This window comes from Aspergillus puulaauensis, chromosome 3, assembly GCF_016861865.1.
Source record: "Aspergillus puulaauensis MK2 DNA, chromosome 3, nearly complete sequence".
Classification (NCBI taxonomy): Eukaryota; Fungi; Ascomycota; class Eurotiomycetes; order Eurotiales; family Aspergillaceae; genus Aspergillus; species Aspergillus puulaauensis.
The window spans coordinates 89,732-104,829 of NC_054859.1; the positions used below are offsets into that span (position 1 = coordinate 89,732).

The following is a 15,098-nucleotide window of genomic DNA, read 5'->3' on the forward strand; positions in this document are numbered from 1 at the left end:
CACCCTCTATCTCAACCAGTCCTCTGCTGAGAACGACTGACAGCATGCTTCTGAACCTCAATGTTTCCCTCCTGCCCGCCACAGGCATACTGTGTGCCCTCGTCTGCATCGTTGTCAAGCTCTTCGAGACCTCCCCGGTGCCCAAGGACATCCCCTGGGTGCTGAAGAAACAGAACTTCCTCCGCCGCGCCGCTGAGCGCTTCATTGGTGTCAACCCCATCAGCTTCATCCAAGAGGGATATGAAAAGGTCGGTGATGTTATTAAATGCGAACAGGGTTGAATGCTGACCTCCGCAGTACTCCAAGAACCAGCAGCCCTTTGTGATGCCCAGCGTCAACGAGGGCGATGAAGTTGTCCTGCCCAAAGAGCACTCAAACCTGGTTCTCTTCGCCAAAGAGTCCGAGTACAGCTTCAAGGCACACATCCTCGAGTTCTTCCAGCTCAAATACACCAGCTGGCCCCTCGCCTTCTCTGAAAAATACGACTTCTTCGTCAAGCTCGTCAGCAAAGACCTCACCGAGACCCTCAAGTCCGATGCCATTGCAGAGGCCCTCGCCCAGGAGGCGCGTGCCTGTCTCTCTGATATCTGGGGCGAGGACCACGAGAACTGGACGGACGTCTCGCTGTACTCTGCCATGGAAAAGACTGCTGCCCGCATGATCAATGTCCTCGCCATTGGGCCTGGCAAGAGTGATGATACCAGCCTGCTCAACGCCATGACAAACTGCTCCAATGCTATTGTCTTCGGGGCCAACGTAATCAAGGCCTTTCCCTCATTCCTGCATTGGTATGCTATGCTCTATCTCTAAACTCCTGCCACTACAGGAAGCTAACTTGACCAGCATCATCGGCCCCGTTGTCGGCCTCGTCAATCGATGGCAGGAACAGGTCTTCCATGCTCGCATGAAGCCTCTCATCGAGGCCAAGATCAAGGAGCAGAAAGAGACCTTTGACCCGGCGGCCCTGCAGGAGAACCTCAAAACAAAGGGCAGTCTCCTGGACATGCTCATCAACACTGGCCTCAAGAGCAAGTGGCCCGTCGAGGTCGAGACGATGTGGCTGGCCTACAGAATCTTCATGATCAACTTCCCCGGCGTCCACACCAGCGGTATCTCTGCCACCAGCGCGCTGCTTGACATCCTCAGTTACCCCAGTGAAGAGGGCCTGATTGAAATGCTGCAAGAGGAGATCCAGAGCATCTCCGCCGCCACCAGTGGGAAATGGACCGCGGCTGAGCTGGAGCAGGCTACACTGCTGGACAGCGCTATCAAGGAGAGCCTGCGATTCAACGGCATCAACGCCCTCTCCCCTACCAGGACAGTATGCTTTCAATGCTTCACCCTGCTATCTCCCTTGCATTTCTAATAGTTTTAGGTTGTTGCACCAAATGGCGCCACCCTCCCCAACGGTCTTTTCCTCCCTTACGGCACCAAGATCGGAATCCCCCAATACGCCGTCCACCGCGACAGCGACCTCTACTCTAACCCCGACGAATACAATCCCTACCGCTTCTACAAACCCGACGCAACCTCTACCGAACGCCGCGAGAACTCGATGACCAACACGAGTGAATCATACGTGGTCTTCGGCCACGGCCGCCGCCAGTGTCCCGGCCGCTGGATCTTCGCCCACATCTTCAAGGTGCTCATTGCCGAGATGCTTCTCAACTATGAGATCAAGCCGTTTGCCACACGGCCCAAGATCCACAGTAAGTACTGTCTCAGTCTCGTCGGCATGAATACGGGCTTACATTGTCTAGGATGGGGACGCTTCCAACTACCGCCCCTGGCGACGAAACTGACTGTGCGACGACGTAAACACGCTCCTGTCACGGCGCTCTGAGTTTCCTTTTTTACGTATTGAATGTTTTTAGACTTGACATATCCAGCTGAGCCTTTTATTCGTTGTATTTATTTCATGTGTATTGTATAGCGACCTGTGTTAGTAGTATATAGATGGACGCCTCACGCTGTCCCGCCTTCATTGGCTCAAAGGATTTAGGAATATCATACGGCCTCTTCAGCATTTCTTCTGTTGTAATTACATTACATATTTACGCATTATTGACTGTGTGATGTTGTTGATGTTGATTATCCCGTCTGCAGCTATATATATACTCGCATCCACACTCTCACCCGCTCCTGCATTAGTTTGCATACAACTTCAAGTGCCGTAGTGGACAGGCAGCCTATGCTATATTTACAACATACACGGTACTACACGGTACTGACTTCATCGATCACCGCCGAGTTCAACGGCGAGTTAGGGTTCAGAGCTGAGACGATCGTCACGTCGTTTGAGAGTTTGGGGGCCATTCAGCCCTTCCAACGGCTTCCCCACAAAACAACGGTCGGGGTCGCAGAGAAGACGACTAGAAACACTTGAAACTGGACGAAAAATTTGGTCGGGGGAGCAGGACAGGGCCTCCACCGCCACCTGCGCCCCCGCTTGGTGCCGCAGATGCGTTTGACTTTGATCCCATTCCCGTCCCTGGCGCCTTCGGATCGCGATGCCACGATCGCGACTAGTCGTGCTAATTCCGATCCCACCAGGCTGCATGATGCATGATGCAATCGATCGACAGTGGGCCGTCGTGGGCCGCCACAGGCCGAAGCGCGGAGGATCAGCGAGTGTCCAGTATAGCCCCGGCTGCCCGACCTGATATCCCCAGATGACACTGCTTGAATCCTGTAGGGCATCATCATGTCCAGCTGATCCATTCGGGTGAACAGTGACCACATTAACGAAGACCGCGAGTCATGCAAACGGGACGGGTGGCAGGCGGCATACGGTGTATCTAGTCTACTGCTTTGTTTGCTGTATAGAGGCCTCCAACTCTGCCGACGCGCTTCTATTCTCGTCACCGTAGGCCGGACAGTGCTGCCAATTGAGCACGCCATGCATGAACATGTGCCCAACGGTCCAACTGGAAATACTTCGGGGTAACCCTCACTCGGCCGGTTTCAGATCGATCCACCTTGCATGCAGAGTCGGGAGACAATGTGCCGTCTCGGGAGAAGAATGTGGAGGGTGACATCCCAGCCGCCTCAAGGGACGTCATCCGGATGTTCAATATACTGACCTGTATCGGGATTGTTTCAATGCTGTCGGGGTATGGCTGACGCTACTGTTTCTGGTTTCCAACACGGCCGTGTCCATGACGTCGTGGGCGCTCTGTGTGCAGGCGCTCGTGCAGTCGATATCGGCATTATCCCAATATATTGAATAGTGCAAGAGAGAAAACCCAAGTAAGCCAGCACCATGTTCGCTGTGCAATAGCCATCCCTTGCATAGGTAATTCGTTCGACAGGGTACGGGGTTGGGAAAAGAATGAGAACGTGTTGATGATAGGGTATCCTGAAGCGTCCAGGGGTATAAAGTAAATAGAACGAGCCTTGTTGGCAGCTGAAGCTGAAGCGCTATAGTTGCTCTGTTTTTTGTCCCTCGCCGCAATGGAGCTTTTGTATAGCTCAGGTTGTCGTCGCTATGCGGCCGATGCTCAAGACATATGCTTGACTTTGGCCAAGGTGGGCAGCTTTGTAGGGACTCAGGGCTTCTGCTTTCTTCTAGTTCTCTGCAGTCTTCTGCACCGGTATATCTTCTCGATCTCTCGCCTCAACCTGCTCTACGGTCCCAAATATGCAACTCTGCCGTTGCAAGAAAAGCGGCATCTGCGTCTTGTCCATGTGGGCATCGTGATGAAGTCCATGGCGGCCCCGATCATGATAACTTCGATATCCATGGTGATCCAAGGTGGTTATGCTTGGTCGGATTCATTTGGGCCTGGCGTGACTGTTTTTGACACTGTGAGCTTGTCGACCTGCCTTCTGGGGGCATCAGCATTGTTTGACCTGATATACGACGAGAGCCTGCGTCCGCTTTATGTCTGGCATCATCTCGTCATGCTCCTGGCCACACAGGGAACGCCGGCACTGATAATGAGTCTCCCTACGAGCAATGAGGCCCGGTTGCTAGCGACGTTTGAGGCCATCAAGGTCGGACTCACATGGGGTATGCCCTGAAAAAGTCATTGATATCGTGCATAGCTAAGAGAGCCAGTTCTCTTCTCCAGTTTAGGGAGTACCCTGTCCAGGCTCACATACCTTCTGCGAAAGCTATTTTCGTTCGAGCCCAAAACACTGTGCCGGCTGTTTCTGGTCAACTTCATTACCTTTGCGTCTGTTACTTTCCTCGAGGCAGCCATCGTCGCCTATCTCCTGCGTACTCGATGGGAACGACTCCCAACGTCGCTCGCTATTATCATAGCGTTATTCCAGGCTTTATTCACGACAACCAAATACAAGACAGTGGGCAGGCTGTTTGCGGTGTATAGAAATCAGGCAATGGATGTGAAGAGACTGCTAGATGTGACGAAGTGGGAGAATGGCAAGAACGTAAAGTAGGGAATCAAAAATGATGTCTATCCACCCATTCATAGGAATATTTACTCGTTGGAGGCCTCCCATCGGTGCTTCGCCCCTGGGTGATCGCTGCTCAGTCTACCGTCCTTTGCAAAATCCGAACCAAGATAGTTTTCTCGTGTCGTTCGTCCCTCTGCAGCTCCTGCGTCCCAGAAGACGCCTCTCGACTTCAGCTCAGGGATCAAGTATCTGACCACATCCTCTAGATCCCCCGGACCAACGGCATACGAGATATTGAAACCATCGACATCAGTCTCGGAAATCCATCTCTCGAGCATATCTGCAACCGTCTTCGCAGACCCAATAGCACGGGGATGCGGCCCACCAAGCGCCAGTTCTTGTGCGACACGCCTTTTCGTCCATTTGATGCCCTCGCTCCCGGGAATGGTAGCCCTCCAGCTCGAGACAACACTCTGAATCGCACCGGGGCCCGTGAACTCAAAGTTGTCATCGTCTGCGTATTTTCCCAGATCCGCGCCCGTCCAACCGCCAAAAAGCGCCAGTGATCCATCGAGGTCCGCGTAGGACAAGTATTCGTCATATTTCTGCTGCGCACGCTCGTCGGTTTCGTCGACAATCACAAGCATACCCACAATCAACTTCAGTCCATTCAAGTCTCGACCCTGCTCCAGCGCTGTCTGTCGAATATCGAGAACGCTCTTTCGAACAGATTCAGTGTGCATCCCTGGGAGGAACATTGCTTCGGCATGTCTGGTTGCAAACGTCTTTCCAGCCTTGCTTGCCCCTGCCTGGAAGATGAATGGAGTTCGTTGCCTGGACGGCTCGACAAGATGAGGGCCAGCAACTTTGAAGTATTTCCTACACTGACATCAGTACTCAGGTGGCTTTATGGAGGTAGTCAGACTCACCCTCTATGGTCGATCCGTCGAACCCGATCAGGGTGCGTGTACGTCTTCAGCTCAGGATCAAGAACGACCGCGTCGTCCCGCCAGGAGCCTTCAAGAAGCTTGTAAACCACATCCAGAAATTCGTCCGCAATATCATACCGCTCATCGTGGCTTACTTCCTGTTCTAGGCCCAGGTTCTTCGCTGCGCTCTCGAGGTAGCTGGTCACAACATTCCATGCTACTCTGCCGTTGCTTAGATGGTCCAGCGTTGAATATCGTCGGGCAAGCAAGAACGGAGACTCATAAGTTGTCGATGCTGTGATTCCAAACGAGAGCGACTTGGTGACTGCTGCCATGGCAGCAATTGGGAGACTAGATGGTTGTAAGCCAAGAAGCCATCTAAAAGCAGCCAAGTCATTTTATAACCTACGAGGGGTCAGAGATTGGGAATTGAGCAGCACCCGGCAGCACCTCTCGGATATTGCCAGGCCCATTATACACATCATAAATTCCTAACATGTCCGCTATGAACAATGCGTGGAAATTCCCATCCAGCAGTTTTGCCAGTTCGATCCAGTACCCGATTTCCTTGTATCGGTGAGTCTGGTTCCTCGGGTGCCGCCACAGTCCTAGATTCCATGTCAGCCATTGCGAAAGCTGAACAATATTTCCATAACATACCGGGTGCGACATGGGTTGGGCTGCTCATGGAGAAGGCGTTGAGGATCCATTTCTTCGGTTCTTGAGCTGGTTTGGTGGTGGCCATAGTGCGGGATACGAGTCGAATAATCGGTGACCAGGAGCCAGGCCGAACTGCTTTTGAACTCGGTTGTATATTATCCTTTTGTATGTTATCTGGCTCCCGTGGTCCATGAATAGCGGCAGTGCTGCACTCAACGTGATGCTCAACTGTGACGTGATTCAGCCAAGGTATGACACTACCGTGGAAAAATCAGGGCTCGACAACGCGGAGTGATAACCAAAGCCGTCGTTTTGGAGAATCAAGGAGCTGAAGATCAGTACAGAAAGTCGAGTTGGAGTCGTTACTCCAAGGGGTCCGTCGTTCCAAATCCTGAGCCTGATTCCTCATCCAGCTCGCTTGGGATTGGTGAATGCAATTCTCCAACATGACTCGGTATGATACTAGGATAAGCTCTTGGAGGCTGGATATCGCGAAAACATGACGAATATCACGCCAAACCGGCCGGGACCACTCAATTATCGCAATAATTATACCAGGAGATATAGTGGAAGGGTCCAAAGCAAGGTTTGATGCTGAAGGAACCCCAGCCGGCCTTGGCCTGTTGATTCGCGCGGTTGGTTTATTATAAAAGCTTCTGGGAATGGGCGCGACGTGAGGCGGTTCAGTACTCCAGATTGACGCTTTCTCGGATACCACAATGAGCGAGACAAGCCCAGCACCGCCCCTATCTCAAGGGGTTGGATACGGAGTGGTCATTGGGTTAGGGGTTGCCTTTGCAATAGGTGAGGAGTCTCACCAGCTGCAAGGATGTACTGACTTTCCAAGGCATGGTGCTCACAACAAGGGCATTGAAGAAAGTATTTGGAGAAGACAGTCATACAACTGAGACGTGAGGCATTGAATCACCTTTTACAGACGGGGCTGACTTCAATAGTTTCATGGTCGCGAACAGAAAAGTTGGGACAGGATTGACAGCATCGGCGGTGATATCTTCATGGACCTTCACATCGGCGCTTCTAGGAGCTCCCTACCTTACCTACTGGCATGGAGTCGCTCTACCAATCTGGTGGGCAAACGGCCAGAGCGTCATGATCTGCTGTTTTGCCTTTCTTGCAATCCAAGCCAAACTCAAGGCGCCAAACGCGCATACCCTGCTTGAGCTTATTCGTGTACGGTATGGCGCCGCAGTGCATATCTTGTGGATCGCGATGGCACTCATCAACAATATCTTCAACTTTACATCGATGCTGGTAGGCGCATCGACAGCAGTCTCTGCGCTGACTGGTATTAACGTATATACCTGCACCTACCTCCTACCACTCGGCGTCGTCGTGTATACGTACTGGGGCGGACTCAGAGCAACGTTTCTGACCGACTACATCCATACGTTTATCATCATGATTGTGTTGGTATGGTTCAGCCTGAAGGTCATCGTGGCCGCAGAGATTGGCTCAATTACTGCACTTTATGATCTGGTCAAGTCTCTTCCGCAGGAAGGGACAGTCGATGGTAACCACGCTGGGTCATATCTCTCCATGACGAGCAACGAGTCTCTTTTCTTTGGAATCATCCACATAGTGACCAATTTTGGAATTGTATTTATGGATACGGGATTCTGGCAGAAGGGGTTCTCCGCAGATATTGCCGCCGCGGTGCCTGGGTATATTATCGGCGGCAATGCCTACTTCGCAATACCCTTCACATTTGGGACGGTTGTTGGGCTTGGTACGTGATTATCCAAGGTAACAGATCGATGGTGCTAACTTCGGCTTCAGGAGCCCTTGCCTTGGAACAGACTCCAATATGGCCGACTTATCCTCGTAGGATGACCCAGGCAGAGGTCTCTGGGGGTTTAGTCTTGCCCTACACAGCATCAGCTGTCGCTGGAAAAGGAGGTGCCGCTGCAATCCTCTTGATTTTATTTATGGCGTGTACAAGTGTCGCATCTGCACAGCTCATCGCTGTCAGCTCGATAGTCTCATTTGACATCTACGGAGGGTACTTCAACAAGAAGCCCACCGACCGAGAGCTGATCCGCTGGTCGCATGTCGGGGTCGTCGGAAGTGCGCTCTTCGTTTCCACCTTTGCAACTGTCCTTCATAAGGGTGGTGTGGATCTCAACTGGCTGATTTATATGATTGGAATCGTCATCTGGTAGGTACCAGTCATTGGTGATGAAGAAATCGCTGCTAAATTTGCATAGCCCCGGAACCTTCCCGACCTGCTTTGCGCTGCTCTGGAGGAAACAGTCAAGAATTGCAGCCTTTGTATCCCCTGTTGCTGGAATGGCTGCTGGGTTCGCTGTCTGGTTTGGCACCGCGTATAAACTGTATGGTGAAATCAGCATCACGACGACGGGAAAGACATTGCCCTGCATGTACGCCTGTCTCACCTCGATGTTCGTACCGCTTCCAGTAGCAGTGTCGTTGTCATACCTACAACCAGCAAAATTCAACTGGGATGAGTTTCTGAGGATCGAAAGAATCAGCGACACTGACGCCGCAGAGACGCGATTTGACCGCAACGCTTATTTCAGTCCGGAGCGCGTCAAGTATATGAGGCGGATGTCGAGAATCGCCGCCATCTGGGCCATTGCAACATTCCTTGGTCAGGTTGTCCTCTGGCCACTGCCCATGTACGGCGCAAAGACGGTGATGTCCAAGGGGCTGTTTGTTGCGTGGGTGGCGGTGGGACTGGTCTGGCTGTTCATCACGCTGCTGGTGGCCAATTTCTATCCTCTGGTGGACGGTGGGCTGCAGCAGATTTGGGAGGTCATTGCAGCAGTCAAAAAGTCGCGAAAGTCTGCAGGAGACGAGTCGGCAGAGGTGATTCAAGTGGATGTGCAGAAGACGTCGTGAGCAGCCTGTAGAGGCAGCATCAAGTTATCAACAATGTATTTCTTACAGTACCGGCCAATTGAATGTCTCCAAACCATCGGCACAGCGTAATAAATTTCAATACAGTGACCTTCCTAGAGTGGAATCATCCCGCGCCCGCTGGAGCTTGAGAATTAATCCGCGTTGTATACGTCGATGAGTAATGTTTTATGAGTTATCCCCCCGCATTCTCTCTTGCTTTACCCGGAATACTCCATCTCTCTTCTCCCTCTTCATCCATCTCCAGTTAAACTTAACCACTTACCCATGGCAGGCCACGGCGTGGCCACCGACTCGCTGCCGGCAGCAGTGACCCAGCTCCAGGTCGCAGACTTCCCGGTGTTTGATCGCGAGGGAAAGGAGCTTCCTTTCAGCGATGTTTACAACGGTCGCAATGCCACCGATCGGACCCTGGTTGTCTTTGTCCGCCATTTCTTCTGTGGCGTATGCTTCTTTCTATTCCTCTAATCTTCCAGTCGCATATCCCTAATTCGCTTGCTTTGCTGCCTTCGCTGACATCTTGACTAGAGCTGCCAGGAATACCTCGAGCGCTTATCGGCCACCATCACCCCCAACCTCCTTTCGCAATCGCCCACCAGCACCTCGGTCGCTGTCGTCGGATTTGGCGACTATCGCTTAATCGACTTTTACGCAGAGCAGTCGCGCTGCCCGTTCCCCATATACTCTGACCCAACGCGCAAGCTCCACGATGCGCTCGGAATGATCAATACGTGGGATGTTGGCCAACAGCCGGGATACATATCCAAGAGCCTGCCTCGCCTGGCCGTTGAGGGCCTGTGGCAGGCTCTGAAACAACTGCCGAATGGGCTGGCTTTCAAGAACGGCTCGGCGCAGCAGGAGGGCGGCGAGTTTCTCTTCGAACCGACCGGCGAGGGCGACAAGCGCGTCACCTGGTGCCATCGCATGCAGAATTCTTGGGGTCATACCGAAATCCCTGCGATTTCCAGGGTTCTTCTCGGGCACGAAGTGGCGAAAACAGATAGGGTGGTCGGCGGTAGGTCGGACAATACCTGAAGCCGGATAAACTGGGTTGTCATCTCTGGGGTCGTTGTCGCTTCCTTTGCTTTGTACAAGGGCTACGTTTCAAATGACCGTGTTTGGAACGTGACAGTCAAGGGCTTGACTTGAATGTGTTTCCGGCGCGAATGCGACAAAATCAGGGTGTGGTCCACAGCTGACGAAATCCCAGTGCGCGCCATAACTATTTATCTGGATTCCTTCGCAATCCGTACACCGGATCGCGACGCCAACCGCAGGCCCAAGCATAGATTCAAGCCTCGATCCTTGACGAGGCTATCGACAACGGCACGTAGGCGTATTTCATCTTGATTAGTATGAGCGCTATCTTCCAAACTTGTATTCAATCATGTATTAGCCAAATACTCTTTAACCGCGACGCAAAGGAATTCAAATTCCAAGTCTCCTAAAAGCAAACCGCAGCTCTTGCGATAAAACTTGAAGATTAGCTATTTTAGACATCAACGACGAAAGTTAAGTGAGTTTCATTCATGTTTCATGGATGATTGTGGGTTTAGATTATATTGAGTTGTAGAATGCGTGGCTCCACTGATATCTGGCCGAAACGCAGCGTGGGCCCGGTGTGCCAACCAGCGAATGCCTCGAGACTTAAACAATATCAAAGTTGAATCTAGACTGTTCGAGCTGTCAGTCTGGAATGCGGAGAGCAAGAATGGAAAAAAGAATGCGCAAACATTCATCGACCGAATGTCTGCCGATGGTCCTCCGAGTCGCCTTCCTGCGGTATCCCGTAGTATCTACAGGAAGACTTTCCCTCTGCTTGACTGCCGTTATTCCGAGTCGATCCGCGTCATCCGCAATTTACCAGATAAGCGACAATCCAGACCCCGCCAGGAGAGTTCCAGGCGAGTGACAGCCCAGGACTGCGAATCAGCGTGAATCAGAGCAACAGCCAGGCTCTGGTGGCCTCGACTATTGGCCGCAGGAGCACCAGGAACAGACACCCGCCAATAGGAGTTATATCCAGGGTTGCAAGTGATGCCGTGGCGGAATGACAGTGGGGTGTGCCAGAGGGGCGCGTTTCGCATGTCCTCTGGCCTTCAACTCGGCAGCTGAGGTTTCTTTTGGTCGCGGTCTCTTTCTTGAAGTATCTCGTCTGGCTGTAGAGGGTTCTGATGAGCTCTTTGACCACCGAGGATAGATAAACCGCCATGGCGCAGGAGCGCGAGTTCTACAAGTACGAGTTCACTCCATAGCAGCATTCAATAAATGCGTACTGACCTTCCTCAGGTACTGCCAGCTCCCCCAGCGGCCAGGCCTTCTCGATCGACCCCCGGCCTCCCCCAGGACAGAAGCCAGCGTCGAGCTGCTGCCCCATTCATCGCAAGACACGACCCTCACAGCGCTGGCACAGCTGGGAGCCCTGCGACTGAATGCCCAACGCTGCATGATCTCGCTCTTCGACCGCCGCAATCAGTACATCCTCACCGAGGCCACCCGCACCTTGAGCCTGCAAGACGACCGCGTCCATGTCGACGGCGACGCACTCTGGCTAGGCAGCAGTGTGATCCCCAAGCAGGATGGCATCTGTTACTACGCCTGCGAAGACGCACGCCTCAACGCCGGCCCGCTGGAATCGGACACTGCCGGCTGCGAGCGACATTGTGCTTTTGTCGTTCCCGACTTGACCAAGGACGATCGGTTCAACAGGAGACAATACGTGGTCAACGCGCCACGCCTGCGATTCTTCGCTGGCGTTCCCCTCCGCAGTCGTCGGGGCATTGTTATCGGTGCCTTCAGCGTGAGCGACGGGCTCGCTCGACCAAATGGATTGACTGCGCTGGAGATCCGCTTCATGACTGACACGGCGGCGGCCGTTATGAACCATCTGGACATGGTACGATCACACGAGCAGAATCGACGAGGGGCAAACATGATCGCGGGCCTGGGCGACTTTGTCGAAGGAGGGATCTTCCCATCGAGCAGTCTCCGCCGCAGAAGCAACGTCGACTTCGATAAAGAGGACCAGGATGGAATGGGGGTCACCAGCACGGCTGATGACAAGATGCGAAACAGCACTCTGCATTCACGCCGTGCCTTGACACGGTCTGACCGGCTGGTGGTCCAAAATCGTATCCAACGAGACAAGTCTCCGGCACCGTCAGGTAGGGTTAACGAAGGACAGCGGGCTCTGAATTCGTATGCCGAACCTTCTGCTACAGAGACAACCGACCAGCCAACCTCCGAGTCGTCTGCACCGTCGACCCCGAAGCGCAAGCGTGAGAACGAGGTGACCCTCAAGTCTGGCACTAGGGAGATATTCGGCCGCGCCGCTCGTGTGTTGCAACAGTCGCTCGATGTCCAAGGCGTCGTCTTCTTCGACGCAAGTGTCAAATCGTACGCCAGCCTGGTCAGGAATACCAACGACCAACCATCGGATGGAGAGGTCAGCAGCGGCTCCAGCGAAGCACTGGAAGGCAGCAGCGACAGCGATAATCTAACCCCAGGACACTCATCAACGGAATCGGACGACCTGACGACGTCGGACGTGCTGGGGTTCTCGCTCGAAGACCCCGAACAGCCCACAGGAGCCATGCGCGAGACCTTCCTACGATCGCTTCTGCGCAACTATCCCCAAGGCGCCATCTTCAACGTCGACGAGAACGGCAGTGTCTCCTCCAGTGAAGGCAGCGACAGCTCGTCAGCGAGCACTGTCTCCCGAGAGATCGTGTACCGGCGGCACGAAGGCCCCAAAGTGCAACGTCGATGGAAGCAGCAAAAGCGCCACCGCGCCAGCCTGAAAGAAGAAAACAGAGGCCTTATGAAGATCTTCCCCTGCGCGCGCTGCGTAACCTTCTTCCCACTCTGGGACTCTCGGCGCAACCGTTGGTTCTCTAGTCTATTTCTATGGACCAAGTCGCCGCGCAGCTTCCACCTAGGGAACGAATTGGCGTATCTATACGCCTTCTCCAACAGCATCATGGCCGAGATCCACCGGCTAGATATGGAGCTTGCGAACCGCGCGCACGCAACGCTCGTTGGCAGCATCTCGCATGAACTTCGCAGTCCGCTTCACGGCATCCTAGGCAGCACGGAGCTGCTGGGCGACTCATCGTTGACGCCAGCACAGACAGCACTAGTCAACACAGTCGAACACTGCGGCCGCTCATTGCTCGATATTATCAACAACATGCTGGACTTTGCAAAAATCAACCAGTTCACGCACCGGTCGCGGTCGTCGCAGTTTAAGCGCTCCGCTCTGCAGCGACGTCACCCACGGTCGCATATGCGCAATAAGCCAGGAAACGGGGTTGTAAATCTCATATCGGACGTACAGCTTGACGGTGTACTAGAGGAAGTTGCGGAGAGCGTCTTTGCGGGCCACTGTTACAGCGCGAAGAACAAGGAACAGGCAGGGGCACCCCCGTCCGCTCCGATGATCGACAACCATGGTGAACTGGTTATTGCAAGTCCAAACGAGCGTCCCGCTTCAGCATTTAACGAGTCATTGACTGTTGTCTATGATGTTGCGCCTGATATCCGGTGGCTATTTGAGACGCAGGCCGGGGCGTGGCGGCGCATCTTGATGAATCTGTTCGGCAACGCGCTGAAGTACACACAGTCCGGACATATCGTTGTTTCTTTGAAGTCGACGTCGCCGATATCAGATGCTAAATCGTCTAGGAATCGTCGCGAGCATGGTGCTGAGATGGCCGGCGTCACTCTCACGGTCAAGGATACAGGGCAAGGCATCGACAGGCAGTACCTAGCGAGCAATGTCTTCCAGCCGTTTTCGCAGGAGGATCCGTTGTCACCTGGTAGCGGGCTAGGTCTCAGTATTGTCTATCAAACTGTCGTCTCCCTGGGTGGCACGGTCGATGTATCCTCGACTAAGGGGGCTGGCACGGAAGTGACGGTTAGTGTTGATCTCGCGCGGACACCGAAGGAGGCCACGACAGACCAGAGCCAGAGTCAGCGAGGGGTGCAGCAGACAAGACATCTAGTACGAGACAAGTCAATCGGCTTAATCGGATTTGGCACGCCGTGGGAACAAAGCAAAGAGGCGCTGGCGTTGCTGCGGGCGTCTCTTGCCCGGATGTATGAGAACCATTTCGGTATGAAGGTCGGCTTTGTCGCGCCTGGCGCTCAAGTTGTCTATGATATCTACGTCGTGCAACAGGCGTATCTCGGCGACATGGAGGATATATACCGCCAGGCTTCTGCGAAGGGTATGGCTCCTGCTGTGTTGGTAATCTGCTCAACGCCGCAAACCGCCCAGAAGCTGGCTAGCGAGCGCCGACATCAATCGCCTGGTCTATACGAGTTCACTAGTCAGCCGTGCGGTCCGTTTAAAATGGCCAAGGCACTGAAGGCGTGCGTCGACCGCCAGGCACAAGAGCTTCCCGTGAAGGACACCAAAGAGCCAGAGCCAAAGGGAGAGGAATTGAAAACACCATTTCCACTCACCATCACTCCTAAAGGTCTGCAGAACGTTGAACTCAGTCCAAGGTCCGCAGTGGCGACCATCACTGTCAACGACAACGAGGACGCAGTCACCGAGATCTCAGCAACACTCGAAGCCACACGAATCGTCCCTTCGGTGTTACTGGTCGACGACAACTCGGTCAACTTGCAGCTACTGGTGGCGGTAATGAAGAAAGCCAAATTCCCGTATTTCACAGCCTGCAATGGCCTGGAAGCGCTGGAGGCTTACAAGGAGCACGCGAAGGAAATCCAAGTGATTCTAATGGGTACGCTTCCATTCTTCTATCATTGTTCAAACCCGCGCAACTAATCATTCTAGACATTTCAATGCCAGTTATGGATGGCCTGGAATCAACACGAGAGATCCGGCTCGCGGAGAAACAACAGCGCGGCAATAGCAAGCCCACGACGATCATCGCGCTGTCTGGTCTGGGGAGCGCGTCTGTGCGCGACGAGGCGTTTAATTCAGGGGTTGACCTGTTCCTCTCGAAGCCAGTGCGGTTTCAGGAGCTGACGAAGCAGATTGCCGAATTATTGCGATGATGAGATGATTTCTGGTGGATACATTTGGCACGTTAGCGATGTGCAGTTACGGAGTAGAATGGTCTACCCAGGTTATGGAGCATTCATTGGTTTCGGGATATATATTAGCATAGCGAGAATTCAGTTGATATTTTGCCAATTCGGAGCTTGAAAGCAAAGAACTGTACAGATGATGTGAGAATGGTAACACAGTCAGCCGAATATATTTCTCTTCACAATCAG

At 53.3% G+C, this 15,098-nt stretch overlaps 6 protein-coding genes across 6 annotated transcripts; 5 read left to right on the forward strand and 1 right to left on the reverse strand.

Annotated features, from left to right (window-relative positions):
* Nucleotides 1-44: 44 nt before the first annotated feature.
* On the forward strand, nt 45-1,843 carry APUU_30028S (cytochrome P450; the record flags this gene model as incomplete). The annotated part of the gene is made up of 5 exons (XM_041701076.1): nt 45-248; nt 298-788; nt 844-1,321; nt 1,376-1,709; nt 1,761-1,843. 5 exons carry the CDS (start codon nt 45-47, stop codon nt 1,841-1,843), a joined length of 1,590 nt encoding a protein of 529 aa, XP_041553997.1.
* A 1,610-nt stretch (nt 1,844-3,453) lies between these two features.
* Nucleotides 3,454-4,404, forward strand: APUU_30029S (uncharacterized protein; the record flags this gene model as incomplete). The annotated part of the gene is made up of 2 exons (XM_041701077.1): nt 3,454-4,012; nt 4,061-4,404. The coding sequence occupies 2 exons, from the start codon at nt 3,454-3,456 to the stop codon at nt 4,402-4,404; spliced, it is 903 nt and encodes a 300-aa protein (XP_041553998.1).
* Nucleotides 4,405-4,445: 41 nt separating this feature from the next.
* Nucleotides 4,446-6,036, reverse strand: APUU_30030A (LLM class flavin-dependent oxidoreductase; the record flags this gene model as incomplete). The annotated part of the gene is made up of 4 exons (XM_041701078.1): nt 4,446-5,241; nt 5,292-5,642; nt 5,701-5,899; nt 5,952-6,036. 4 exons carry the CDS (start codon nt 6,034-6,036, stop codon nt 4,446-4,448), a joined length of 1,431 nt encoding a protein of 476 aa, XP_041553999.1.
* A 634-nt stretch (nt 6,037-6,670) lies between these two features.
* On the forward strand, nt 6,671-8,831 carry APUU_30031S (sodium:solute symporter family protein; the record flags this gene model as incomplete). The annotated part of the gene is made up of 5 exons (XM_041701079.1): nt 6,671-6,755; nt 6,799-6,862; nt 6,908-7,698; nt 7,749-8,127; nt 8,177-8,831. The coding sequence occupies 5 exons, from the start codon at nt 6,671-6,673 to the stop codon at nt 8,829-8,831; spliced, it is 1,974 nt and encodes a 657-aa protein (XP_041554000.1).
* A 285-nt stretch (nt 8,832-9,116) lies between these two features.
* Nucleotides 9,117-9,884, forward strand: APUU_30032S (peroxiredoxin-like family protein; the record flags this gene model as incomplete). The annotated part of the gene is made up of 2 exons (XM_041701080.1): nt 9,117-9,293; nt 9,378-9,884. The coding sequence occupies 2 exons, from the start codon at nt 9,117-9,119 to the stop codon at nt 9,882-9,884; spliced, it is 684 nt and encodes a 227-aa protein (XP_041554001.1).
* A 1,175-nt stretch (nt 9,885-11,059) lies between these two features.
* Nucleotides 11,060-14,876, forward strand: APUU_30033S (putative sensor histidine kinase/response regulator; the record flags this gene model as incomplete). The annotated part of the gene is made up of 3 exons (XM_041701081.1): nt 11,060-11,085; nt 11,139-14,599; nt 14,668-14,876. 3 exons carry the CDS (start codon nt 11,060-11,062, stop codon nt 14,874-14,876), a joined length of 3,696 nt encoding a protein of 1,231 aa, XP_041554002.1.
* Between the last annotated feature and the right edge of the window lie 222 nt (nt 14,877-15,098).